The 26,439-nt window shown below is 41.7% G+C and overlaps 7 protein-coding genes across 14 annotated transcripts; 3 read left to right on the top strand and 4 right to left on the bottom strand.

Moving 5' to 3' along the window:
* The first annotated feature begins 184 nt into the window (after positions 1–184).
* LOC119553445 (serine protease 1-like) lies at positions 185–1,007 on the top strand. Its single transcript, XM_037863835.1, has one exon. The coding sequence runs from the start codon at positions 186–188 to the stop codon at positions 966–968; it is 783 nt and encodes a 260-aa protein (XP_037719763.1). The 5' UTR covers position 185; the 3' UTR covers positions 969–1,007.
* A 617-nt stretch (positions 1,008–1,624) lies between these two features.
* On the bottom strand, positions 1,625–2,413 carry LOC119553820 (serine protease 1-like). The gene has a single exon (XM_037864447.1). The coding sequence runs from the start codon at positions 2,411–2,413 to the stop codon at positions 1,625–1,627; it is 789 nt and encodes a 262-aa protein (XP_037720375.1).
* A 6,917-nt stretch (positions 2,414–9,330) lies between these two features.
* LOC119552779 lies at positions 9,331–16,424 on the top strand. 6 transcript variants are annotated; one of them, XM_037862591.1, is made up of 5 exons: positions 9,331–9,511; positions 11,755–11,814; positions 12,912–13,263; positions 13,364–14,007; positions 14,702–15,931. In XM_037862591.1, exons 3-5 carry the CDS (start codon positions 12,996–12,998, stop codon positions 15,929–15,931), a joined length of 2,142 nt encoding a protein of 713 aa, XP_037718519.1. In that variant the 5' UTR covers positions 9,331–9,511; positions 11,755–11,814; positions 12,912–12,995. The 6 variants fall into 6 exon arrangements, with proteins under 6 accessions (XP_037718519.1, XP_037718522.1, XP_037718523.1 ...); XM_037862594.1 differs by having other exon boundaries at positions 12,979–13,263; XM_037862595.1 differs by lacking the exon at positions 9,331–9,511 and adding an exon at positions 9,926–11,034 and having other exon boundaries at positions 12,979–13,263.
* On the bottom strand, positions 15,995–19,335 carry LOC119552780. Of its 3 annotated transcripts, none has more exons than XM_037862597.1 (3): positions 19,231–19,335; positions 18,116–18,523; positions 15,995–18,064 (listed from the first exon to the last, which is right to left on the bottom strand). In XM_037862597.1, the coding sequence occupies exons 2-3, from the start codon at positions 18,519–18,521 to the stop codon at positions 16,506–16,508; spliced, it is 1,965 nt and encodes a 654-aa protein (XP_037718525.1). In that variant the 5' UTR covers positions 18,522–18,523; positions 19,231–19,335; the 3' UTR covers positions 15,995–16,505. The 3 variants fall into 3 exon arrangements, with proteins under 3 accessions (XP_037718525.1, XP_037718527.1, XP_037718526.1); XM_037862599.1 differs by lacking the exon at positions 19,231–19,335 and adding an exon at positions 18,577–18,691; XM_037862598.1 differs by lacking the exon at positions 19,231–19,335 and having other exon boundaries at positions 18,116–18,570.
* LOC119552781 (tRNA 2'-phosphotransferase 1) lies at positions 18,579–19,220 on the bottom strand. The gene has a single exon (XM_037862600.1). It carries the CDS (start codon positions 19,206–19,208, stop codon positions 18,582–18,584), a length of 627 nt encoding a protein of 208 aa, XP_037718528.1. The 5' UTR covers positions 19,209–19,220; the 3' UTR covers positions 18,579–18,581.
* Positions 19,336–19,783: 448 nt separating the features above from the next.
* On the top strand, positions 19,784–21,694 carry LOC119553135 (NADPH-dependent diflavin oxidoreductase 1). Its single transcript, XM_037863327.1, has one exon. It carries the CDS (start codon positions 19,865–19,867, stop codon positions 21,611–21,613), a length of 1,749 nt encoding a protein of 582 aa, XP_037719255.1. The 5' UTR covers positions 19,784–19,864; the 3' UTR covers positions 21,614–21,694.
* On the bottom strand, positions 21,653–26,210 carry LOC119553134 (intraflagellar transport protein 122 homolog). The gene is made up of 11 exons (XM_037863326.1): positions 26,034–26,210; positions 25,732–25,962; positions 24,001–25,455; positions 23,456–23,938; positions 23,124–23,398; positions 22,834–22,981; positions 22,569–22,769; positions 22,392–22,512; positions 22,179–22,335; positions 21,847–22,124; positions 21,653–21,791 (listed from the first exon to the last, which is right to left on the bottom strand). The coding sequence occupies exons 1-11, from the start codon at positions 26,096–26,098 to the stop codon at positions 21,696–21,698; spliced, it is 3,510 nt and encodes a 1,169-aa protein (XP_037719254.1). The 5' UTR covers positions 26,099–26,210; the 3' UTR covers positions 21,653–21,695.
* Between the last annotated feature and the right edge of the window lie 229 nt (positions 26,211–26,439).

Genomic DNA, 26,439 nt, shown 5'->3' on the forward strand with positions numbered 1-26,439 from the left:
AACACCCCATGACTTAAGTAAAATCAAGCGGAAACACGCTCGAAGTGGGACCCGCGATAATTGAGCTTTGATTTAGGACAGCTCTTTATTAGTAATCTCTGTGACTTATCGCAAACAAAGTTATTCGATTGCTGGAGGTATAAAAGCCGCGCTGAAAGTCCCCCAGAACAAGTTGTATCTGCAACATGAAGGTGTTCCTAACTGTTCTGGCTTTGGCCGTGGCCTCCGCCTCGGCCTACGAGAGCGTCGTCCGCCCCAAGGATATCCCCAAGGTGCCCCGTGTCGAGGGTCGCATAACCAACGGCTATCCGGCGGAGGAGGGCAAGGCTCCCTACACCGTGGGTCTGGGTTTCAGCGGAGGCTGGTGGTGCGGTGGCTCCATCATCTCCAACGAGTGGGTCCTCACTGCTGCCCATTGCATCGGTGGTGATTCCGTGACTGTCTATTTCGGAGCCACCTGGCGCACCAACGCCCAGTACACCCACTGGGTTGGAAGCGGAAACTTCATCTCGCACGATTCCGCTGACATCGCCCTGATCCGCATCCCCCATGTGGACTTCTGGCACATGGTCAACAAGGTGGAGCTCCCCAGCTACAACGACCGGTACAACGACTACAACGAGTGGTGGGCCGTGGCCTGCGGATGGGGAGGCACCTACGATGGCAGCCCCCTGCCCGACTACATGCAGTGTGTGGATCTCCAGATCATCCACAACTCGGAGTGTGTCCAGTACTACGGAAGCGGTACCGTGGGCGACAACATCGTCTGCGTCCGCGTGGTCGACGGCAAGGGTACCTGCGGCGGAGACTCCGGTGGCCCCCTGGTCACCCACGACGGCGCCAAGCTCGTGGGAGTCACCAACTGGGTGTCGGGTGCCGGCTGCCAGGCTGGTCATCCCGCTGGCTTCCAGCGCGTGACCTACCACCTCGACTGGATCCGCGACCGCACCGGAATTGCTTACTACTAAGCTTTCAAAACCGATTGAATAAAATTATTTAAAGCAGAAGATATGCCTTTTTAGTTCACTCATTACAAAAAGTAAAAGGACTTTTTATTAAAATACGTTTGGCTCCTCTATTAGTTAAACTATGCTAAATCACACTCAGAAACAAAACCAATCTCAAAACCATTGGCTTAATACAAAAATGAACCACGACAGTTTCAATCTACAGTTCTCAAAACTGAGGTGATGTGTTTTTCGTTTTCAAGACTACTTTCGTCTTGAAAAATAAAATCGAGCATAATGCTCTCTACATCCAGGTCGCTGCCTCTTAAAAAACAATCTCGAGAGAACTTTTTTCTTAATATCAAGAACGTCTCTTCTCGAATAAGTGAATTCTTTCTTTTTCCTTGAAAAAGTGAGAAGACAAATTCTAAAATCAGAAACATTTCATCTTTGCTTTTTTACTTTTCAATTTTGTCTCTGTTTTATTGAAAAATAGTAGTTTAAATTACCGTTTAAGGCCGATCTTCAAAATGAAAACATTAGTTGAAACAAATTTTTTAGATAATGATTTATTATGCAATCTGCTGAAAATGTTTTGGTAAACTAATATTGGCCGCAGTTGGAATAAAATATTTCCAGAAATAGTTTTTCAAATTATCATTATTTATTTATTTGGTTTAGTAAGCAATGCCAGTGTGGTCGCGGATCCAGTCCAGATGGTAAGTGACGCGCTGGAATCCAGCTGGAGCACCCGACTGGCAACCGGCGGTGGATCCAAAGTTGGTGACTCCCACGAGCTTGGTGCCATCATGGGTGACCAGAGGGCCACCGGAATCACCACCGCAGGTGGACTTGCCGTCGGGAGTCCTAACGCAGAGAATGTTGTCGCCCACGGTACCGCTTCCATAGTACTGGACGCACTCCGAGTTGTGCATGATCTGGAGGTCCACACACTGCATGTAGTCGGGCAGGGGGCTGCCATCGTAGGTGCCTCCCCATCCGCAGGCCACGGCCCACCACTCGTTGTAGTCGTTGTACCGGTCGTTGTAGCTGGGGAGGTCCACCTTGTTGACCATGTGCCAGAAGTCCACATGGGGGATGCGAATCAGAGCGATGTCAGCGGATCCATGGGCGATGAAGTTTCCGCTTCCAACCCAGTGGGTGTACTGGGCATTGGTGCGCCAGGTGGCTCCGAAGTAGACGGTCACGGCGTCTCCTCCAATGCAGTGGGCCGCGGTAAGGACCCACTCGTTGGAGATGATGGAGCCCCCGCACCACCAGCCTCCGCTGAAACCCAGACCCACGGTGTAGGGAGCCCTGCCCTCCTCCGCAGGATAGCCGTTGATGATGCGACCCTGCATGTCCTTGGTGTGGACCGCTGTTGCCTTCGGGTTGGCAAAGTCGGGCATGGCGGCGCCGGAGGCCGAGGCCACGGCCAAAGCCAGGATAGCTACGAATACTTTCATGTTGCTGGAACAACTTGTGGACTCATGCTATTTCGACGAGTATTGATACAAAAATCTCCTTTGTCGAGCTGACCAAGGCAATGGGTCATATATAATCCCCGTACGGGCAATCGGCTGATAAAGTATATTGCACATATACGGGCCAAGATCGAATAAAACAATTGACTAAACCAGAAAAGTTCATGAATGGCGACTTCTGAAGTGTTCAATGGAAATCCAGAGGATAGCAAAGCCCACTGCATCTAAAATTCTTTTTAAATTACACATAAACGTAGAAAAGCTATGAACGCTAAGGATTAGTTCATATCTTTCAAGATACGATAACCCAATTATTTGTTTGTTTACAAAAAAAAAAATTCCGATAAAAATATTTTTCCAGAATTACAATTAATAGAATAATTTATTTTTCTACAAATATTTAAGAATTACTTTTTTAATACATTTTTGTAATATCTAACATTAAATGAAGGTAGGGATAAATAAATAGAATTTAAGATAGAGCACGAACAATTACTTTTTAAAATGTACTACTTCTTTCGACAGCTATCTCTCCACTCAAAAACACTCCACAATCAAAAATTTATTAGATTTAAATATTTACAATGTCCTACTGATGTGCATATAGTATAAAAGCGAAGTGCAAGTGCCCCTCTTGTTCAAAGAGATTATTATGATACTTGTTTATGATACTTGTAAATATTAATTAAACCAGACTTCCGCTAACTCTCGTTATCTTAAACGATTGCAATTATCAAAGATAACATATGACACTTAGTGATTCAAATTTGTTTTGAAAATTGTTAAGATAAGCCGTTTAATTTGTGGTTTGTTGATAGTGGTTAAAGTGTTTCAATTATATCTCTGGGAATAGGGAATTTGTGGAGTAACTCTACTTAACTCCATATTTTTTATTAATACCAGCTTTCCCCTCCGCGACTTTGTCCGCGTCCAAAAACTTTTTTTAAATGGTCGAGCAGATTTTAACCCTAGGTCTGAAAACCTTTAGAATTATGGTAAAATCTAACATGAAAATGGGTTAAAATTTTGACCCTCCTTAAAGAGACAATCAAGTTAAGGAGTCTAGAAGTGCAGTTTTGGGTTCCCATTCTGAAAAACTGTGGAATTGCGGAAAAATCGAACATGAAAATGGGTTAAAATTTTGACCCTCGTTAAAGAGAAAAATTTTAATGTAGATTATTAGATAATTCAATCACAAACTCATAGAGGTATACCACGTCCAAATCGGGATCCAATAACTCAAGTTATGCAGTCTAGAAGTGCAGTTTGGGGTTCCCATTCTGACAAACTTTGGAATAACGGAAAATCGAACATGAAAATGGGTTAAAATTTTGAACCTCGTTAAATGGAAAAATTTTAATGTTGATTATTAGTGAATTCAAATACCAATTCATAGAGGTATCCCAGGTCCAAATCGGGATCCAATAACTCAAGTTATGAAGTCTAGAAGTGCATTTTTGGGTTTCCTTCTGAAAAACTTTGGAATTACGGAAAAATCTATCATGACAATGAGTTAAAATTTTGACCCTCTTTAAAGAGAAAAATTTTAATGTAGATTATTAGATAATTCAATCACAATCTCATAGAGGTATACCACGTCCAAATCGGGATCCAATAACTCAAGTTATGCAGTCTAGAAGTGCAGTTTTGGGTTCCCATTCTGACAAACTTTGGAATAACGGAAAAATCGAACATAAAAATGGGTTAAAATTTTGACCCTCGTTAAATGGAAAAATTTTAATGTAGATTATTAGAGAATTCAAATACTAATTCATAGAGGTATCCCAGGTCCAAATCGGGATCCAATAACTCAAGTTATGGAGTCTAGAAGTGCATTTTTGGGTTCCCAGTTCTGAAAACCTTTGGAATTACGGAAAAATCAAACATGAAAATGGGTTAAAATTTTGACCATCGATAAAAAAAAAAATTTTAATGTAGATTATTAGATAATTCAAATACCAATTCATAGAGTTATCCCCCGTCCAAATCGGGATCCAATAACTCAAGTTATGCATTCTAGAAGTGCAGTTTTGTCATCCCATTCTGAAAACCTTTTGGAATTACGGAAATATCGAACATGAAAATGGGTTAAAATTTTGACCCTCGTTAAATGGAAAAATTTTAATGGAGATTATTAGAGAATTCAAATACCAATTCATAGAAGTATCCCCCGTCCAAATCGGGATCCAAAAACTCAAGTTTGCATTCTAGAAGTGCAGTTTTGGCATTCCATTCTGAAAACCTTTTGGAATTACGGAAAAATCAAACATGAAAATGGGTTAAAATTTTGACCCTCGTTAAATGGAAAATTTTAATGTAGATTATTAGATAATTCAATCACAATCTCATAGAGGTATACCACGTCCAAATCGGGATCCAATAACTCAAGTTATGCAGTCTAGAAGTGCAGTTTTGGGTTCCCATTCTGACAAACTTTGGAATAACGGAAAAATCGAACATAAAAATGTGTTAAAATTTTGACCCTCTTTAAAGAGAAAAATTTTAATGTAGATTATTAGATAATTCAATCACAATCTCATAGAGGTATACCACGTCCAAATCGGGATCCAATAACTCAAGTTATGCAGTCTAGAAGTGCAGTTTTGGGTTCCCATTCTGACAAACTGTGGAATAACGAAAAATCGAACATGAAAATGGGTTAAAATTTTGACCCTCGTTTAAAATAAAATTTGTAATGTAGATTATTAGATAATTCAATCACAAACTCATAGAGGTATCCCAGGTCCAAATCGGGATCCAATAACTCAAGTTATGAAATCTAGAAGTGCAATTTTGAGTTCCCAGCTCTGAAAACCTTTGGAATTACGGAAAAATCAAACATGAAAATGGGTTAAAATTTTGACCCTTGATAAATGAAAGAATTTTAATGTAGATTATTAGATAATTCAAATACCAATTCATAGAGGTATCTCCCGTCCAAATCGGGATCCAATAACTCAAGTTATGCATTCTAGAAGTGCAGTTTTGGCATCCCATTCTGAAAACCTTTTGGAATTACGGAAAAATCAAACATGAAAATGGGTTACAATTTTGACCCTCGTTAAATGGAAAAATTGTAATGTAGAATATTAGATAATTCAAATACCAATTCATAGAGGTTACCCCCTGTCCAAATCCGGATTAAATAATTCAAGTTAAGGAGTCTTGAAGTGCAGTTTTGGGTTCCCCTTCTGAAAACCTTTTGGAATTACGGAAATATCGAACATGAAAATGGGTAAAAATTTTGACCCTCGTTAAAAATAAAATTTTTAATGTAGATTATTAGATAATTCAATCACAAACTCATGGAGATATCCCAAGTCCAAATCGGGATCAAATAACTCAAGTTATGAAATCTAGAAGTGCAATTTTGAGTTCCCAGTTCTGAAAACCTTTGGAATTACGGTAAAATCAAACATGAAAATGGGCTAAAATTTTGACCCTCGATAAATGAAACAATTTTAATGTAGATTATTAGATAATTAAAATACCAATTCATAGAGGTATCCCCCGTCCAAATCGGGTTCCAATAACTCAAGTTATGCATTCTAGAAGTGCAGTTTTGGCATCCCATTCTGAAAACCTTTTGGAAGTACGGAAAAATCAAACATGAAAATGGGTTAGAATTTTGACCCTCGTTAAATGGAAAAATTGTAATGTAGATTATTAGAGAATTCAAATACCAATTCATTGAGGTATCCCACGTCCAAATCGGGATCCAATAACTTAAGTTATGGAGTCTAGAAGTGCATTTTTGGGTTCCCATCTGAAAAACTTTGGAATAACGGAAAAATCGAACATGAAAATGCGTAAAAATTTTGACCCTCGTTAAAAATAAAATTTTTAATGTAGATTATTAGATAATTCAATCACAAACTGATAGAGGTATCCCAGGTGCAAATCGGGATCCAATAACTCAAGTTATGAAATCTAGAAGTGCAATTTTGAGTTCCCAGTTCTAAAAACCTTTGGAATTACGGAAAAATTAAACATGAAAATGGGTTAAAATTTTGACCCTCGATAAAAAAAAAAATTTTAATGTAGATTATTAGATAATTCAAATACCAATTCATAGAGTTATCCCCCGTCCAAATCGGGATCCAATAACTCAAGTTATGCATTCTAGAAGTGCAGTTTTGTCATCCCATTCTGAAAACCTTTTGGAATTACGGAAATATCGAACATGAAAATGGGTTAAAATTTTGACCCTCGTTAAATGGAAAAATTTTAATGGAGATTATTAGAGAATTCAAATACCAGTTCATAGAGGTATCCCCCGTCCAAATCGGGATCCAATAACTCAAGTTATGCAGTCTAGAAGTGCAGTTTTGGGTTCCCATTCTGACAAACTTTGGAATAACGGAAAAATCGAACATGAAAATGGGTTAAAATTTTGACCCTCGTTTAAAATAAAATTTGTAATGTACATTATTAGATAATTCCATCACAAACTCATAGAGGTATCCCAGGTCCAAATCGGAATCCAATAACTCAAGTTATGAAATCTAGAAGTGCAATTTTGAGTTCTGAAAGCCTTTGGAATTACGGAAAAATCAAACATGAAAATGGGTTAAAATTGTGACCCTCGTTAAAAATAAAATTTTTAATGTAGATTATTAGATAATTCAATCACAAACTCATGGAGGTATCCCAATTCCAAATCGGGATCAAATAACTCAAGTTATGAAATCTAGAAGTGCAATTTTGAGTTCCCAGTTCTGAAAACCTTTGGAATTACGGAAAAATCAAACATGAAAATGGGTTAAAATTTTGACCCTCGATAAATGGAAAAATTTTAATGTAGATTATTAGATAAATAAAATACCAATTAATAGAGGTATCCCCCGTCCAAATCGGGTTCCAATAACTCAAGCTATGCATTCTAGAAGTGCAGTTTTGGCATCCCATTCTGAAAACCTTTTGGAAGTACGGAAAAATCAAACATGAAAATGGGTTAAAATTTGGACCCTCGTTAAAGAGAAAAATTTTAATGTAGATTATTAGATAATTCAATTACAAACTCATAGAGGTATCCCACGTCCAAATCGGGATTCAATAACTCAAGTTATGGAGTCTAGAAGTGCAGTTTTAGCTTCCCATTCTGAAAAATTTGGGAATTACGGAAAAATCTAACATGAAAATGGGTTAAAATTATGACCCTCGTTAAATGGAAAAATTTTAATGTAGATTATTAAATAATTCTAATAGCATCTCATAGAGGTTTCCCAAGTCGAAATCTATTGCTGGTTTGCTAAGAAATACACATTTCTAGCAAGATATTACGGCCAAAATCATGAGTCCCAAAAATGCTTATTCAAAAATCTAAATTCATAGTGATGAGCCATTTGTATTATAAATATTATTCTATCGTTTAGGGTCCACCTGCTTGTCAGCTGGTAAATAATTCAGTCTTATATCATGTTTTCGTTGTGTGATGTTCTTATTCAGTCACTATGAAATTCCCAAGAGTTTTAAAGTCTTGGAGTGGTTATATATATCTGTGCAATGTGATGAAATGATATTACTTAATAAAAACGGTAACAGAACTATGAAAAGTTAAGAAAACAGAAGAATGAAGAAATGTCTTATATAGAAATGCATACATGTGTGTAATCTGTGATCTTATCTGTTTTTACTGTGGTTACTTCCTTGGCTTTGTTTACATTGATATTTTGCTGCTGCTTTAAGTTTGGCGACCTTGCCTGCGGCTAAACAGAGACACTTGGCGAATATTCCGCCCACTGACCGCCCCCAAATTTGTCGCCCAGGACCAACAAGTGGGTGGTGAGAAAGTGGGAGGGGCCGGGCGAAGGAAAATAAAAGGGAGAGCGTGCAAAATACCGACGCAGCACGTGCCAAAAGTAACTCAAAACTGCGCAAACTCAGTGAGTGTCTCACTGTGCATCGGGCAATTGGCAAATAAACATTGCATACTTTCAGGCGTCACTTGCGAATGTGCAACGCACCGCGTGTAGCTCTTGTGGATGCACTCAGAAAAACCAGTCCTATGCTTGTCATATATTATAGATCATAAATCATCAAAAAGTTTAAGTATCAACCTTAAAAAAGACAAACCTTTTTCAGGCATGACATCACTCAAAAATAGATCGATATTTGGCCTGTATCAGTAACTTTTAATTTCCTATCGGGCGTGTGTATCTTAAGACACACAAATACTATTCAAGTAACACAAATGAATTGTACATATTAAAATACATACATTTCGTAGACTTTTCGATTTAATGGGTTTCTTAGCTTCAGAAAAAAATGTAAAATTATTCAATAGAAAAAAACGTTCACACAAATACATTTCCATTGCTAACGTTTCCTGCCATTTCCTGACATTAAAAGCATTCTCTTAAAATAAAAGCCGGTTATTATAATAGCTCATCTAAAAACGTGTTTGCGTTAAATTGCCAAGTAAAAATTTTTTTTTGGTTTCATTTATATTCTCTTTACTTTTGCATTTTTTCTGAATAAATGTCAAAGCCCTTGGTAACTTATTTGTACGGCTTTGTTACTATCTTTCAATAAATATTTGGTGCAAGTTCTTGAGAATCTAACGATTCTAAGAATTATGTTAAAAACTATTTTTGCTATCACGAAGGCCAGGTAACATTTTTAACTAAAATCAATAGTTGTTAAATGTCGAACATATCTTATACATAGGTCTTTTTGCAATTACACATTTATTAAACATAATAATTCAGTCTAAAGTTTATTTTAAAAAACGGTACTGAATTTTTAAGAATTACATTATAATTAATTTTTTCTTAGTTGCTTTTATGCTTTGGTCTGTGAATCTTCGGCTTTTCTTTTAGTGATAAGCTTGTTGTTGGTGCTTTTGATGAGGGTGTAAAAAATCTCACATCGGCAATGGCTCGTCGTCATTCGTCGGGGGTCTACGCTCGTTGGCAGTCGAACTTCCGCTCAGTCGCATCGTATTATCCGTGCCGCCAGCAAGGACTTGGGCCGTAATCGCGCATCGTCCTTTTTCGAGGAGGCATTGCAAATCGCAGCACAAATATTTGTATATTTGCTGCAATCAATAGGGATATGTCCATGTGGCGAGGAGTCCAAGTGAGTGTGCGAGTACGCGAGTGGAGTGGCCCAAATACTGGATGAATCCTGGCAAACATAGCAGGGTGTTGACAAATTTCCAGGCTGTTCGGAAAGCCTCGCAATTTTCCCCAAGCTTGTGTGTATCCGTGTGCGTCCTTTTCGTATCTGTGTATCTGGTGTTTTGTATTTGTATCTGTACAATTGCAATTTTACGCTGACGCTGCAACAGAAGCAGTTCGCTTCAATGGAACTTGACATACTATACCCTCAACGATGCCTAACCTCTTTGAGATATATATATATACTTTATAGAAATATACACACGTGTGAGTGTTATTTTTACCACCGCAGAGTGCCCTCGACACACTCACACATTCACTTGGGGTCCTGGTACGGATCCCCCAACACGTCATTCGCCCTTCACCCCCAAAACCATATTTCCATTATTATATCTACTACATAGTACCTATTGCCTTTTTTAATGGTTGCCCAAGTGCATTTGCCATTAAAATTCAATGCATTATCTAGATGCACGGCTATTCGTGAAAAGCCTTGCCAAAGTGTTGTCACTTTTTATTGCCAGACTTTGCCGGTCCCTCGCTAATTTTTTTAAACCCTGTTAAACCATTCAATGCAAACTACAAATTCAATTAGATAAAAACTGCTAAATGCAACGACGCCTCTTTCACAAATGTTGAAAGCCGGGCATAATTTAAATTTAATATCTCGCCGACACATGTCGAAAGCGCAATCCAAATGCAAATCTTTAAAAAGACATATATTTTTGTTGTAACTTAACTCATTTATCGCCCTTCCTGTTTTTGAATTATTCTTTGGGTCTTTATCTCGTTTTGAAATAGGGGCCAAGCTGGGACTATTCACATTCCCGCATATCTCAGACGCACATAGAACATGTTATATACAAAACCAATTCATTATCATGTTAAGCATATTATTTTGTGGACTTTGTAATAATTCATTATGAGGCCACTTTATATTTATAAAATTATAAGTGGTGAATGTAATAATAGTAAAAATTGTTTAAAAAAAGACCAATATTTATATTTCCTTACCGAGATATCTTAAGCTTTTTTCCATATAACTAACATACCCCTTCTCTTCCAGTAGTGGGTAAGAAAATCATCATGTATATAATTATATTTAGATAAAAACGTGTCATGGATTAACACAACCAAATATCTAATCAATGTTTGTTACATGAAGCAGCAAAAAGTGAAAACTAATGACCGTCGAATAGAGTCGTGATCGATGAAATAATGCCGGCGTAGAGCGAATCCATCATGAGGCATCAGCAGCTCTACTTCCCCGTTCAGATTCCCAGGCCCCCGCCCCCCATACCATACCATTACCATACCTATTTCTGTGCTTGGGTTCCGTCTCATTCGCGATTCTGCCGTCACAGTGCTCGGACCGCTGGCGAAAAAAGCTTAGCAAAACGATGTAGTTTTAGCAGACGCTGCATTTCCATTAATTAAATTCGCAGACCGCCCCTGGCGACCCCTTCATTGGACCCAGCCAAGGTTGGCCAAATAAAATGTTATTTATATTCCCTTTGGCTGGGAAACACATATTGGCAGTGACACAAACATCGGACCAATAATGCAAGAACAGTGCTCTTTAAATATGTTTAATGGCTTTAAATAGGACAACAAAGTGCTAGTGCAATGAACAAACTATTGTTGACCCGGAAAACCACGTGCAAATAAATTTCAAAAATCTTTCCTATGGTAAACAGTCTCAAAAAAATAAACTCTGATGAAAGTGTGCAAAACAAAGAGGCTAAACAGTGTTTCTTAATACGTAAACAAATAAGATCTGTGAAAACCAAATATTTTATTTTATTATGTAAATCTAAAAACCTTCAGTTCTCACGCGAATACTTAAAATCTAAAAATAAAAGCATTTAAAACGAAAATCTTATGAACCCAAACTATTTATAAAATATATTAAAGTGCAAAAAAGCTGTGCCAAACATCTGGAGAATACTATTCAAACAATAAATTAGTAAATTATCTCTGAAATGCAGAGTTCCGGAATTTGCCAATTATAATCTCATCAGGGTTATCATCTTCGGTTTCGCAAGCTTTGCAAGCAAACACTTAGTTTATTCGTTGTTTACAAAGAAAAAATGCGACACTACAAACTGACCTTTGTAATAAGTAGAAAATTACTTTTCGAGCCAAAAAAAAAAACACGTACTTTGAATTTGTCAGCAATTTATTGCTTGTCTTTAATTTCAGTTGCGGAATAAACAATAAAACGCCAATAAATAAAAAATCACTGCAATAAGCATTCCATAGGTAAGTCAAGTCGTCCTCATTCAAAACAATTGAAATCTATAATTTTTTTACTGAAATCGGGAAACTGCACTGTTTTTGTTTTACGTAATTTTATATATTTTTTTTTACAATTTTAGTGGCTTAATTGGTTTAGCTTTTTGCGCAAGTGGGCAAAATTCTAACTACTCAATTCGTTTTAAAAACCATATGTTCACTAAGCTCTAGCAATTTCCGAAGTTTTAATGAACAGCAGTCTTATAAATTGATTTTGAGCCTAAATATAGATTTTTGTGATGACTAAGAATATTTGCTTATATATTGGATATATTTATACCCTTGCAGAGGGTATATTGATTTCAGTCAGAAGCTTGCAACGCAGTGAAGGAGACGTTTCCGACCCCATAAAGTATAAATATTCTTGATCAGCATGACTAGACGAGTCGATCTAGCCATGTCCGTCTGTCCGTCAGTCCGTCAGTTTCTACGCAAACTAGTCCCTCAGTTTTAAAACTATCGGGCTGAAACTTTCCCAAAAGCCTTATTTCTTTTGCAGGTGGTATATAAATCGGAAGCTGCCGGATCGGACAACTATATCTTATAGCTCCAATAGGAATAATCGGAAAAAAATTTTTTTTAATTATATCTTTGGTGTTTTTAAAGCTCTAAGCTTGGAAACAACATTTTTTAATTAGTTTTGAATTTCGAATTAAATTTTAATGAAATCGGACGACTATATCATATTGCTGCCATAGGAACGGTCGGAAAATTGGTGGAAAAATAATAAGAAACAAATTATAGCTTCGGTGTTTTTTAACATATAACCTCCTACGCTTGGAAATAACAATTCTTAATTAGTTCTGAATTTCTCCATTGGTGGGAAAATAATATGAAACAAATTTGATGTTTTTTGACATATTATCTTATACTATTGGGAATATCATTTTTTGTATTTTAAATTTAATAATTATAACTGCAAGGGTATACAAACTTTCGCTTGCCGAAGTTAACTTCCTTTCTTGTTTTATTATGACATAGCAACCTCTTTATTATATTTCTAGTGGGTAATGAAATCAGAGTAACTTTCGCCTATTTTAATTTTGCTCAAACAACATTTTCAGTTCTATTAAAATCAATTGGATTGATTTGGATTAACTAAGTATTTATTTAATTGGTGAACATGAATAGCCGAGAGCTTAAATGACATGGCAGAGAAACGCCTACTGCTGGAGCGATCCGACACCTCAGAGACGGAGGAGCTGGAAGTACAAATGACCCGAAGGGGGGGCGTTCTCCATGCCATTCAGCACCGGTCGTTCCCGGTGAGCAGGAAGTCGGCGCTCGGACTGCTGGTGTCTTTTGTGTTTTGCTACTTCCTGATCGGAAGACCCGAGTGGGCCAATGTCCTCGATCTGGACGTCCTGCACTCGGATAACTATGTGACGGTCCAGCATCAATCCACTTTGATGGATGGTAAGTCCATAATAAGCATGATCCCTTTTTGTTTCGTATTGCATGCCTGTTATTATTATGATTTTATTTTCCCATTTCTGTGTTTCCCCCACTGTGTTAGTTTATGATGGTTACCCAGTTGATCCTAACACAGATACTGAGAGTATTCAATTTATGCCGAAAGGCTTTTTGGTGTATAGCAACTCCTGCCGTATCATGGAGGTTGATCCCTACAAGAACGAGGTGATGCGCCACTTCAAGCGAATCAAGTACAAGGCCTGTCAGAAGCTGCCGCCCCTGACGCAGGTTAAATTCCAGGAGAAGACCCAAAAGTACGTCCTCAGTATCGATGGAGCCGCCTTTAGTCGCTACCGAGTGGGCAGCCAGCTCCACTGTTGCTATATGGAGGTGCAGCGGGTCGATGAGATGAAGGTCAAGTACACCAAGTGTCAGTCCTTCAAGGGAAGCACCGAACTGCCCAACTCCGCCGAGGGCATCATTGTCAAGTGCGATTCCAGTGGACACCAAATCTATATCAATGGCCATGCCACCATTCCCGTCAAGGAGGCAGTGCAGCAGAGACTGCAAAAGGCATCGGAGGGTGATTTGAAGAAACAGGAAATAGATAAGGCCAATCCGAGACCCCCGAGTGTCTTAATGCTCGGCATCGATAGCATCTCCCGTGTGAATCTTATCAGGGCCATGCCCAAAACGGCCCAGTATCTCTACGACAACGACTGGTTCGAACTGGCGGGGTATAATAAGGTAGGTCAGATCACTTTAGATAAGACAAGAAAAGTGAGAGTGTCTGAGGAACGAAATATATAGAAAATACAATCAGTAATTTATAGTTATAAATCATTTTTCAGCTTAGAACAATTTCCATATTTTTTGAATATCTTTAAAAATCTATTAGAACTTTGATCTGAGTAAGGATCTTAGGAAAAGTTTAAAGTTTTTCCAAATGGACTTGAAACTTTTAGAGCCAATCAAAAAACATATTAAATTCAATAATCTTTAAAGCTAAAATTGTATCCAATTTAACTGTGAAATGATAAAATATAAGTATTTCGGCTATGCCTCCCAAAAAGTTTCCTTGGCAATACGTAGAACTTACTTACGAAGTACCTATGATTTTTAATATACGTCTGCTATACGTAGTACTTACTTACGAGGTACCTTTGATTTTTGATTTAATGACGAAAGAAATATTCTTAAAATTTATTTTATTTTAAATGTTAGTCTCAAAAAATATATTTTTTTAGATTTGTCATTACTATAGGAAAAACGATATCGTTTTTATACCAAGAAATCTTTTTTTAATGAGGAATTTTTCGAAATACTTTCGGCTTCCGTAAAATAATGTGGTTACTCATTATTTAAAAAAGGTTTTTGCTTGAATAACGACATGGCGATCTTATGACGAAGCCCATTCTAAATGTACCCTTATTATCCTTAGGTGGACGACAACACATTCCCGAACATCATGGCTGTGGCCACCGGCTACAATCTGCCCAATGCCATGCACGCGTGCTCCCCCTTCGAGGTTGGTGGCCTGGACAAGTGCAACTTCATCTGGAAGCTGTACCAGCAGAGGGGCTATGTGACCGCCTACGCAGAGGATGCTGTGAAGATCAACACGTTCAACTACCTGAAGAAGGGCTTCAAGAATCCGCCGGCGGATTATTACTTGAGGCCATATCTCTCGGCTGCCGAATCGCAGCTGGATCACACTACTGCAAATGGTCTGGTCCATTGCCTGGGTTACGAGACGGCGGCAGAGCACGTGTACGACTATGGATTGGAGTTCACCAGGAGATTCCTCAACGAGACGTTCTTTGGTTTCTTCTGGACAAACACGCACAGCCACAGTGATATTTCGCAGACGAGCAGCATGGACGACTATATGGCGGAGTATCTGCGGAAATTGGTGCGGCAGGGCACCATGGACAACACTGTTGTGGTGTTCTTCAGCGATCATGGCATGCGGTTTGGACCCACAAGGGCCACCTGGTCGGGTCACTTGGAGGAGCGTCTGCCTGCCATCTTCATCTGGTTACCGCATCACCTGCGTCGCTCACATCCCGAGTTCGTGCGTGGCCTCCAGCTAAACAGGAATCGGTTGACTACGCCCTATGATCTCCATCTGACCATGAAGCATATACTGTCTATATCCGGTCGTGCTGATATGGAGTCGCTGGGACCAGCACCCGATTGTCCCCAGTGCCAGAGTTTACTGCGTCCCGTTTCCCCGCTCAGGAGTTGCTCCGAAGTGGGCATCGAGGATCACTGGTGCACCTGCTGGGAATACGATACGATCTCGAGTAGCTCCAAGGAATCCCGCATGCTGGGCAAGCGTGTGGTTAGCTACTTAAACAACTATGTGGCCGAGTTCCGAAACGGAACCGTTGCCAAGCTGTGTGCCCCTCTCTCACTTCACAGCATCAAGTCCGCGTTCCGGGCGCATCAAAATGCCCTGGACCCCGAGGAGGTGCACACCTATCGACTGATCTTCGTTACGTCGCCCAATAAGGGCCAATATGAGGCCACCTTGCGACACAACCACACAGATGACTCCGTTACGGTGACGGGATCCGTGAGCCGATTGAATGTCTATAGCGGAGAGGCTGATTGCATGAATGATTTCGCAGCGAAAAAGTATTGTTACTGCAGGAAAAAGAAGGGATAGATGTAGTAGGATTATAACTAAGGCTAGTGCCCAAGTGCCGTTACTCAGATTAGAATCTAGCAGTACAATTATCATAATATTATATTATAGGAATCTCTTGCTCTCTATCTGCCTGAAACTATGTGGTGTACATCTAAAACTTCTGTAGCTTTAAAGAAAATAATTAAGATATCTGATACTTAAGTATTCAGAAGGAATTTCTTCTTAAACGTATTATGTTTCATCAAAAACTATTTGATGCCTTAAAAATTATTTTAAAATCTTGAGAAGTTTAAGAAACATCCTTGTATATTCATCTTGTAGGCTTAGTTTTTGCCCTTGTAAATAATTTACTCTCCCAGCTCCAAGAGACTTTTGCCAAGAACTAGTTTAGACATCTCTTTATACATAGAAGATAGTAGCTAAAATTCTAATTGTTACACTTATAATTTTATATATTTGTTTAACTTATAGTGTTCAAATAAAACTGTGTTAAACAAAAATGTCGAGTAAATGAAGCGTTTTTTCAATTTGGCATTGAAATCTTAAAGTATGTACATATGAGATTACGCCTGTAGCATAATTGTTGTCAGGTTTAGTCTGATTTGGAGCAAAACTCCCAGGTGCTGGCCTTTTCCTTGAAGCTGTAGTTGCCCAGCAGATTCTTGAACGCCTTGAAAAGCTTTGTGAGCGGACTATTGCGCTGCAGTCCGAGGAGATCACCAGGTAGTGGCTGCACATCCAGTCGCAGCTCCTTGTAATCCTCACTGGCCAGCAATGAGAAATAGCCTCGCAAATTTACTGCATATTGCGGATTCCCCATCCTAGTCTTAGTAAACTCGATCGTCTGCTGCAACTGGTGGGCAAAGAAAGATTGACCGGCGCCTCGCTGGAAAGAGCGTCCTGTCCAAGTGTCGTATGAGATGCTGATGAGCCACTTGAAGTAGCATGGCTCCTCCGATTCCTTTAGTTCGATATTCAGAGCATAGAGCTGTGTTAGCACATCCTTGATGGTGTCCACATAGCAGGCCAACCAGTAATAGTATATGGTTCGGACTTCCTCCGTTTTATGGCAGCTCAGGACACCGGAGCGCAAGCATTTGAGATCATTTGTGGTGGGGGTGATCACGTGCGATCGCACGATAGGCGGGGCATTATACACCGCGTTGGTTTCCAATTTGGCGTCCTCCGTTTCAACGACGGGCGGTTGCTTTTGGACAATTTCCACTTTTGGCTGCTTTCGCGGAGTGGCCCTCTCCGTTTTTTTATCCGCCACTAGCCGCTCAGATACTAACTTATCCGCTAAGCCAAATAAAAGGTATTCATATAGCTTAGCCGGTTGCGAAGTAAGTTCCGGATCGCTGCATCCTTGAGCTGCCAGGACAAGACATTGCCTGAGGTAAAATAGATTCGATGGTGAGACTGACTTGGCCACGTTGTGCTGCAATTCGAAGGGATCCTGCACGCACATGACCCGCTCGAGTTGAAAAGCTTCCGGTGGCTCTCCTACTGCTTCATGCATGAGCCGTAGCTGCGCGTCGTACTCGGGAAATCCACCCGGCCTGCCCAGGGTGGTCTCCTTGTCTAGGCAGCTGCCTAAAAAGGGGCTGAACAAACTTTTCTCAAAGTTTACAGTGCTGTAGTATGCGAAGAAATTTTTAATTAGTCCCAAAGTTGTGATCCGTGCTGGAATCGGGGGTGTCAGGTCCAAACTGTAGGCGTAGTTAACGCCACCTATATTAATAGGTGGACAGAGAGACTGCAGATGCTTTATAGATGGCAGCAGTTGATGCGCTTGCAAGTTAACGATGATCAGGGTAATCAGACAATAGCTTGACATGCAACCATGTCCAATTAGCTTAAGCTTCTTAGCCCAAATCTTCAGAAACAGACTGAGCTCACGAAGTCGCTCATCGCGGAACATTAGATCTCGCACAAACTGGGAGTTATATGTACTATTCGGATTGGACATATTGATGTCTATATTGAGCCCTGTGAGCTGATGCTTGCATCGTATAATGGGCACACGGGCATGACGAATGGTGAAGATATCCGCGAAGCATTTGGAGCGTCGAAGGAAGTAAGAGACCTTGTTGTACAGCTGCATGGGAGGCTGCTCGCCGCTGGACTGCATATACAGATCTATGTCGCTTTCTATGGAGAGTAGGATGATTAAGTGCCTTTCTCTTTTTGGTAATCACTTACCCTTCAGTGCCAAACCAGTGACCAATGAGCCGAAGGGAAACACCCTAACCTTGCCCCTCATTTCCTTCTCTATGCAGTTGCGCACGTGTCCGAAACAAAGCTCCATCTTCCGCAGATCACTAGCGTAGAAATGCAACACCGTGTGCAAGTGGCCACCGGGCTCCGACTTATCGAGAACCTCCCGCAGCTCATTGCGCTCGGATTGGGTTTGTGCGCTGGTGAACAGCTTGGTGATGGCGTTAAGTCGCTGGCGCAGTTGCTTTTGCGGCTTGCTGGCATGTTTCAGCAGCTCGTGGGCAAGACAATCCTGCATACTCCGGAAGGGCGCGGCGCAGACCATGCACAGCACCAGATTGTCGGCACCATCCCCAGGCGGAGGAGTAACTTCCGAGGCAGGGCCCGACATTTCTGCAAAAACACGTTTTAATTATTTTCGACACCAGCTAGGTTTATTCAACTACAATGATCAGTAAGTTAGGGCCTGCCCCGTTTGTTTGTCCACCACCTTTAGGAAATACGATTTAGGTATGAAGCCATTGCTTCCTGGGCAAAGCAGTACATTATTGCTGGAGCGGTAGATGGGTATGCCATCGGCCAGCACCTTTTCCACGTTTAAATATATCAAAATCTGGCAATCGCTGCGGAAACCACTTAAGACGCAATTTGTCTTCTCGCTGCTGGCAAAGTGCACATGGTTGCGCTTCATCTTGCCTAGGCCTTGGGTCCTTATTGCCTCCCAGTGCCGGTAATAGGTGCCATGCACTGCCAAGGGAATCTGTTCCATATGGTTAATCCTCTCCAGACCGCCAGCTTCGCTTTCCACGACCGCCAACGAGTGCCCTTGATTGGCGCGAATCTCGTGGTCGCGGAATTCGGGATTCCAGCGAAGAGTGTATCGATGCTTGGAGTCGGCAGATGCAATCTCTTGTAGTTTCTCCAAAGTGAACGATTTGTATCGCGGGTGCTCCTGCAAATCGGTGACGCCAACGAATCCATCGGTCCGGATTGGAATTCCCTCAGACTTTGCACCGTGCCGCAGCAACCAGGATAGCTTCTTGCTCAGCTGCACATCGAGCTGCGTTTTTGGGGGCATTATTTCCCAGTAAAATACTTACTTTTTATTTCATGCGATTTGTATAGGATAGTAGTGGGCGGTGTGGTTATTGATATCGATGTACCTTGGTGAGTAAATACGACCACCTGTTATCGATAAAAAGAAAATGGGGTATTCCCTAATCTGTTGAATTGCTGAACTGTTGAATTTTGGTCAGCTGTTTATCAGCTGCTCCATACAAACTACTTTTTCAGAATAGCCATGGCAACTCTGCACCATTTTAGTATTACCCATTCTATACTTTCAAATCAATTTAGAAAGTATATTTTTAGTTCTCGCCTTATTAATAATTTTAGACATTAACTTATACTGAAAAATAACATACAAGTTGTTTTTACTTTTGAAAAATTCTAAAACTGTTTAAAAGTTTAACAGGATCCATTTAGGGTCGTTCCCTTAATTGCTGTAATTTTCTGTTCAATTTTTACCAATTCAGTAACTCAACAGTTTGGGGAACACCCAGAGTCTTGAATTTTCAAGTCCGTTGGCAATCCAACAATATGTGGAATATCCCAAATGTATTTATCTGAGCTAAAAGTCCATCCCTGGGAATAGCATATTGCGTCACTGCGTATGCGGTCTCACTAAATAAACGAATTAATTACCTTCAAAATTATTTTACAAAATTCTAGAATATGCGGCTGCTGGTGCTCTATGGCAGTCAAACCGGCACTGCCCAGGATGTGGCGGAACAGATCTGGCGGGAGTCGCATCAACTGGGCTTCCAAGGCCCCGTGCTGTCCTTCGAGGAGTACGAGATGTCCAAACTGATCGAGGAGCGCCTCGTGGTCTTCGTGGTGGCCACCACCGGCGATGGAGTGGAGCCGGACAACATGAAGCTGGCCTGGCGGTTCCTGCTGAAGCGCAGCCTGCCTGCCCAATCCCTGCAAGAAATGCAGTTCGCCTGCCTGGGACTCGGCGACTCTAGTTACCCGAAGTTCAATTACGCCGCTAAGAAGTTGAGCAAGAGGCTGCAGAATCTGGGTGCCACAGCCGTGTGTCCAGTGGGTCTGTGTGATGATCAGCATGATTACGGGCATTTGGGCGTGTCTCTCGCCTGGACAAAGGATCTTTGGGCTACCCTGAAGGGCATTTCTGGCCTAGATGAGAGCAAACTTAACAACAGTGATCAAACTACTGGAAAGTGGTTGGTAAAGGAGCTGCCCAAGGATTCTCACATTGCTCCCTTGGAAACCCTGCTCTGGACACAAAAGCAATCATCCCACCCTTTCAAAATCCAGGACAATCAGAGGACAACGGCAGTTGACCACTTTCAGGACGTGCGCTTCCTTAGGTTGGAATGTCAAACTGAGAATCTGAGTTGGAAACCCGGCGATGTGCTCGATGTTCAGCCCCAAAATAGCGATGAAGCTGTCAAAACATTCTTTGATCTTATCCACGAACACAGCCTGTACTTCGATGAGAGCACTGTGGTGGAGGTAACCAGTGCCTATCTGGACATGCCGCTTCCCAAAGCCTACTCCTTGCCCCTAAGTCTCCAGCAGGCGGCGAAATACGTTTGGGACTTGAGTTCGAAACCGCGCCAGCGATTCCTTGAGGTCCTTGGCCAGAACTGCAGCGATGAAATGGAAAAAGAAAAGCTCAAGGAGTTCTGCTCCGGCGAGGGTATTGACGACCTGGTGGCCTATGTAAACAGGCCGCGAAGGAGTCTCTTGGAGGTTCTGGAGGATTTCCGGCATGCCACCTCCAGTTTAACTCTGCAGCAGCTCTTTGAGATGATGCCGCTAATCCAACCTCGCAGCTTTTCGATAGCCTCGGATGTGACTTCATTAACGTTGGATTTATTGGTGGCAGTGGTGGAATATAAAACAATTATGCATACACCACGTATGGGGCTATGCTCCAATTGGCTGAAAAATCTGAAATCGGGAACTGAGCTGCGAGGAGTGGTCAAGAAAGGAACCATGGTCTGGCCAACGGATTTGAGTATACCAATTATTATGGTGGGACCTGGCACGGGCATCGCTCCCTTCCGTAGCATTATCCAAAGCCGACTGCATGCTCAGTCAAAGGGTTCCACCATTGGTCCCTTGATTGTTTTCTTTGGCTGCCGGAATAAGACTGCTGACTTCCACTTTGAAAAAGACTTTTCCACCTGGTCCGATGCCAAGAAGGTAGAAGCTCACATTGCTTTCTCGAGGGATCAGGATCACAAGGTCTATGTCCAGCATTTAATCACCAAGAATGGTGCTCACCTGGCAAAGCTTATTAAAGAACAAAATGCATTTATTTACGTGGCTGGCAGCTCCAATAATATGCCAAAGTCTGTTAGAGAAGCCTTCATCGAGATCCTTGCTGGAGATGCCGACTACGTGGATCTGATGATCAAGCAGCGACGATATCAGGAGGAAACCTGGGCGTAAAATCTGGTTTACGTGCGTATAGTTCCTATTTGTACAGTTCTGGACGGAAATTATATTGTATTACACACTAAGAAAGTCCATTTTAAAAGTCTTCTAACAACTTTTCCGAGGACGTGTGGCAAAAAGGACAGTAGCCCTTCTGCAGGACTTGCAGCTCAAAGTCCTCAGAATAGAATAGCTGCAAAAATTACTTATGAATCAAAATATAGATAATGGTTTCGGTTAAAACTCACCAGCAGACATTGCGGACAATAGGTAACCTGTAGATCGGGCAATATATTGCGATAGTAGACGTTCCGTACATTCTTTCCCCTCCGTTTAAGAATCAGCACGTGATTGGGATCTATGGCACGCAGGCCATTGCGATCCAGACTCAAAGGCAAGGCACTGGCCACATCCTCGTTAAAGGGATCCGAATCCTCGGCATGCTTTGCGGGAGCCAACAGCAAACGCTCGGCTTCCGCATCAGAAATATCGACTTCAGGATAAAATTGTACTAAGGGTAGAATTTCTAAAAGACAAATTTTAGAAAAAAGAAGTCAAGGCGCAGGGCTTATTTTCTTACCAAAGGAAACGAATGAGAAAATGTAATCCTGCCGGCAGGTGGGACAACAATTGTTGTTTAAGTGTTGACTGTAATTTGAGCACTTGTAGCAAAGTGGCAAAAGCTCCTCGGGATCATTAAAGCCGCTCTTGCATGCCTTGCTGTTCAGGAAATTGAGCTGCAAAGTGGTTCCTTAACATCACATTTTAACAGTAAATCCCTTAAACTACTCACATCAATCTGCTCTTGGACTCCCGCTGGTGGCTTTAGGGACTGCAATCTCTTGTTAATAAGCAGACACAGTTTATTGGCCTGCAAAAACTTTGCTTGCTTGGCCAGGGTAAAAAGAACCGAACTGGATCATATTCAAATTAATCTAGAATCATTCATCGGTTAAATATATTAACTTACAACATGCTAACACCTTTGGGGACTCCCTTCTGCTCCACTTCGTTGAGTATAAAACGGCTCACATTAAAAAGACTCACTGGGGAATGTGTGGTAAAAGGTTCTTTCATATAGGAATATATGACGCTGTAGGCATAATAGACCTTGGCAATACGTAAATGATTTTTGTACTCTGTCAGGTGATGATCGATAGGATTTTGTTCACTGAAATTGAGTAAAGGATATGTATGACATAAATTGTTAAGGCTTAAAATAGGATGTTACTTACTTCTTGGCATGATAAACATCTAAACATTGCTTAGCCAGTAGCCAATAGAAATAGCTGGCATCCAAATAGCGCTCCTCTGCGATGGCCGTGTTGCTAAGTTGCTTTAGCAATCGATTGGCTTCCATGGTACGTCCAGCCTTTAAGTAAGCTGAAAATAAAAATGTACAAATTTTAATATCTGAATATAAAGTTCATATAGCATGTGCAGTATAATTATTTTGCATGTTTATATATATGTGCAATGTACATTGTACATATATAGTAAGTTAGTTTAAACTGAAGAAACTCACCCTGATGGGCCTCTATAAACTGATCTGTTTCTGCGAGCCATTGTCCATGCTGGTAATGCACTGTGGGCAGCAGGTCTGGCAAGGATTCCGCCAGGCGAAAAGCCTCCGGCCAGTCGCGAACCTCTATGTGCAGCTGCACCACTTGGGCCTCATCACCCAGTTTCTTGAAAATCTCAGCAGCCAGGGGAAGGGCCTTAAGGGTTTTTAGATTTTGGGCCACCGATTCCAGAGCATCGCGTTCAGTCAGGCTGAGTCGACGTCCGATATCAAATAGCCTGGAAAAATATATTACTTTAGCAGAATTTCTAATTTAATTTCTATAATTCACCTACACATCGGCCCATCCTTGCTCGGCCACAATATCAATGGCCTTCTGGTTTTCTCCAGCTGAGAGCAAAAGCTCGGCCGCAGCTCGTGGCTCCTTGACCGAGTAGGCCCACTCTGCCCGCTTGCGTACCAGTTCCTTCTTCTCCTGCGCAGTGCCGTCCTTGATATATTCCTGGGCCAGATCGAACATTCGCAGATCTGTGTACATTTCCAGGGCTCTCGATGACTGTCCACATTTCAGAAATAGACGAGCTGCCTCCTTGAACTTTCCGGCAAAGGCGCAGTTCTCTGCCAGAAGCACCTCCTTGGGGACAGCCGATCGTTGCTGCTGATCTCTCAGTTCACCGATCAGTTTAAGCCAGGGAAGGTTCCTCACTTTGACGTAGGCATCACGGGCGATATTAATGTGCAGTGCCTCCAAAGCGGATTGGGCTAATCCCTCCCAGTCGCTGGTGGTCACACCTAGACAGGCAACCTGGTAAGCTTCCCTGAGAATTGAAGAAATCATCTGTTAATAGAGGATGGCAACAGGAACGGGGATATTTCTTACTCAAACAATCCAGCTTCAATGAACTGCCACATGGTAGAGCCAAGAGCCAAGGGCGTATTGTGCATAATGTTACCGCGCAGACAGAAGGCGGTGGCGCCACAAAGTCCCACCACCACTCCATGCATGTTCTGCGGTGCCCTTGGCGGCAGGTTTCCAACTCGAACACTTAATCCGCCCGTGGTATGGGTGTAGCAAAGCATCGAATCCAAATGTGTGTTCCAGGTGACGCTGTTCACACCCGTATCCTGGTACAAAATCGTATCGTTGATTATGTCCCGCACCACCAGACGACCCACATCATCCACAACGGCGATCTTGCTGCGCTTTGAATTGATATCCAAGCAACGAACAGCAGATACAGCAGTGGTTATGAGTAGGGGCAGCGAGTTGTTGAGAAAGATTCTGAACACCTGGCCGTTCTTCAGACCCACCATCAGTCCTTCTCTTCCCACAGGACCGCCGGTGACCTTGATGTATCGTATAAACGAGTCCATTATCCACTCTCGCTGCAGGACACCCATAAAATCCAGACACTGGAGTCGCTTCTCCTGGCATAGAACGATGTGGCGGCCACAGACGACCAGTAGGCTGCAGTCGAACTTCTGCTGGATCTTCTCGCGCACCTTGTAGTGCATGGGCTGATCCTCTCCAGAGCTCAGCTCGTAGAGAACCACACGTTCCGGCAATTGTACCGCCAGTCGATTGCGATATATGGCTATTTTCTGCACCAAATCCCGACACTTAATGCGCACCTTTTGGCCAGATATCAGGTGCTGAATGATCACGTCGCACATGTTCTCCCGAAAGGCATATCGTTCCCGATAAAGAGCGTGCACGGTGCTCGAAGCAATGTTAAAACAGGCCAGGGTGCCATCCTGGCAACCAATGGTGTAGGACTGACCGTTCGGATGCAAGGCCACTGTCCAGATCCATGTGTCGAAGCTATCGCCCAGCGTGCCCAACCGGATGCCCTCCCTCGTAAAGAAGTGCAGTCCTCCGGTGCATCCGCCAACCAAACAAAACTCCCCATTGGGAAAGTACTGCAGGCACAAAGGATCAAATCCCAGGGTTCGCTCCTTGCCAATCATCTGGCCACTCAAGGTGTGAAATGACAGTGTTTGACTCCAGTCTACCACGCCAATTGTGTCTACACTGCCCGGTCCACTTGCCGGACAGCACTGGACACTAAAGACATTGCTGTTAGGACCACCAGGCCGATCGATGCGTCCCTTCTCCTCGCCCAACTTGTTCCTAATTGATATGATTCCATTGGCCAGGCCCAGGATCAAGTACTGCCCGTCGTTTGTCCAGGAGCAGCCATTCACGCGGGCGGAAATTTTGTACTTCTGTACCGCCTTCTGATCCGCCGACCAGAAGGCAAAGTCCGACAAGGAGCAGGAGGCCAGGTGGTGCGAGACGGGATTGAAGCTCATGCACTGAATAGAGTCACCGTGCCTGAAAAAATTCATTTTTTTAAATTAAAAATTAATTAAAATTAACCTCAATTTGCTTAAATAAGTTTAAAAAATGTAATATATTGTTTTTTGACAAAAATCAAATTATTGCAAAAAAGCGTAAAATAAAATAAGTTAATAATCTAAAAATAATTTTGAATATGAATATATTTAAATGTTGAAATTTTCATTTTCAACATACTTGTATTAAGTTTTGAATTTTTGAAAACCCTTAAATGGCTCTTTTATTGTATTTCTTTTCTCTCTGTGTACTCACGAATACTTCAGAAGTCCCTCCAGCTGTGGTGACCATACGATGACCATTTTGTCAGAGGCTCCGCTGGCGAACCTCTTGCCATCCTTGGAGTAAGCCACACAGTTCACGGTGTCCTTGTGGGCTTTCAGTGTGTTTAGCAAGGATCCATCGTTGGGATCGTAGATGAGGAGTCGATCCCCAGCCGCCACCACCAATTGGCTGCCATCGGGGGCGTAGCAAACATTGTGGACACTGGAAAAAGGGGTTTTTTGATTACCGTTATGGAGCAACAGGTTGTGGTTTTCCGGGTGTGAAAGCTTTACCTGATCTCGTTTTCTTTGCTATTGGGAAACTCGATGCGTTCCAGCCATTTGAGAACGCCCCTCATTATTGCACAAGCCGATTCGGTTAATCCTGCATAGTTGGTAAAAAATTCCTAAATGCAGTTGCGTTGTTTACACACAGATTCCATGGCAACCAAATCCACAACAAAAGTTGGCGTCTTGGCTAGTGATGGTACTTTAGCGAGTTTTCCCGTTAGTTTTGGCTATTTAAACTTGGCCTGAGAAATAAACGTTAATATTTATCAGAGATAAATATAATGCAAATATATATAAATTTGTATGTGTTTAGATAGCTATTTAACAACAAATATATTAATTTACTCCTTTGTTAAAGTCCGTTACAATTTAACTTGGTGCACAGCAGTTGGCAACGCGGCAATTAGTA

The sequence above is a fragment of the Drosophila subpulchrella genome, chromosome 3L (assembly GCF_014743375.2).
Source record: "Drosophila subpulchrella strain 33 F10 #4 breed RU33 chromosome 3L, RU_Dsub_v1.1 Primary Assembly, whole genome shotgun sequence".
Lineage (NCBI taxonomy): Eukaryota > Metazoa > Arthropoda > Insecta > Diptera > Drosophilidae > Drosophila > Drosophila subpulchrella.

Coding starts and splice junctions, on each gene's coding strand:
- LOC119553445 (XM_037863835.1), top strand. CDS start 186: ATGAAGGTGTTCCTAACTGTTCTGGCTTTGGCCGTGGCCTCCGCCTCG.
- LOC119553135 (XM_037863327.1), top strand. CDS start 19,865: ATGCGGCTGCTGGTGCTCTATGGCAGTCAAACCGGCACTGCCCAGGAT.
- LOC119552779 (XM_037862591.1), top strand. CDS start 12,996: ATGGCAGAGAAACGCCTACTGCTGGAGCGATCCGACACCTCAGAGACG. Junction 13,264..13,363: donor TCAATCCACTTTGATGGATG/GTAAGTCCATAA, acceptor CCACTGTGTTAG/TTTATGATGGTTACCCAGTT. Junction 14,008..14,701: donor AACTGGCGGGGTATAATAAG/GTAGGTCAGATC, acceptor TATTATCCTTAG/GTGGACGACAACACATTCCC.
- LOC119553820 (XM_037864447.1), bottom strand. CDS start 2,413: ATGAAAGTATTCGTAGCTATCCTGGCTTTGGCCGTGGCCTCGGCCTCC.
- LOC119552780 (XM_037862597.1), bottom strand. CDS start 18,521: ATGTCGGGCCCTGCCTCGGAAGTTACTCCTCCGCCTGGGGATGGTGCC. Junction 18,065..18,115: donor CACTGGTTTGGCACTGAAGG/GTAAGTGATTAC, acceptor TACTCTCCATAG/AAAGCGACATAGATCTGTAT.
- LOC119552781 (XM_037862600.1), bottom strand. CDS start 19,208: ATGCCCCCAAAAACGCAGCTCGATGTGCAGCTGAGCAAGAAGCTATCC.
- LOC119553134 (XM_037863326.1), bottom strand. CDS start 26,098: ATGAGGGGCGTTCTCAAATGGCTGGAACGCATCGAGTTTCCCAATAGC. Junction 23,939..24,000: donor ATTGAAGCTGGATTGTTTGA/GTAAGAAATATC, acceptor TTCAATTCTCAG/GGAAGCTTACCAGGTTGCCT. Junction 21,792..21,846: donor ATTGTCCGCAATGTCTGCTG/GTGAGTTTTAAC, acceptor TAATTTTTGCAG/CTATTCTATTCTGAGGACTT.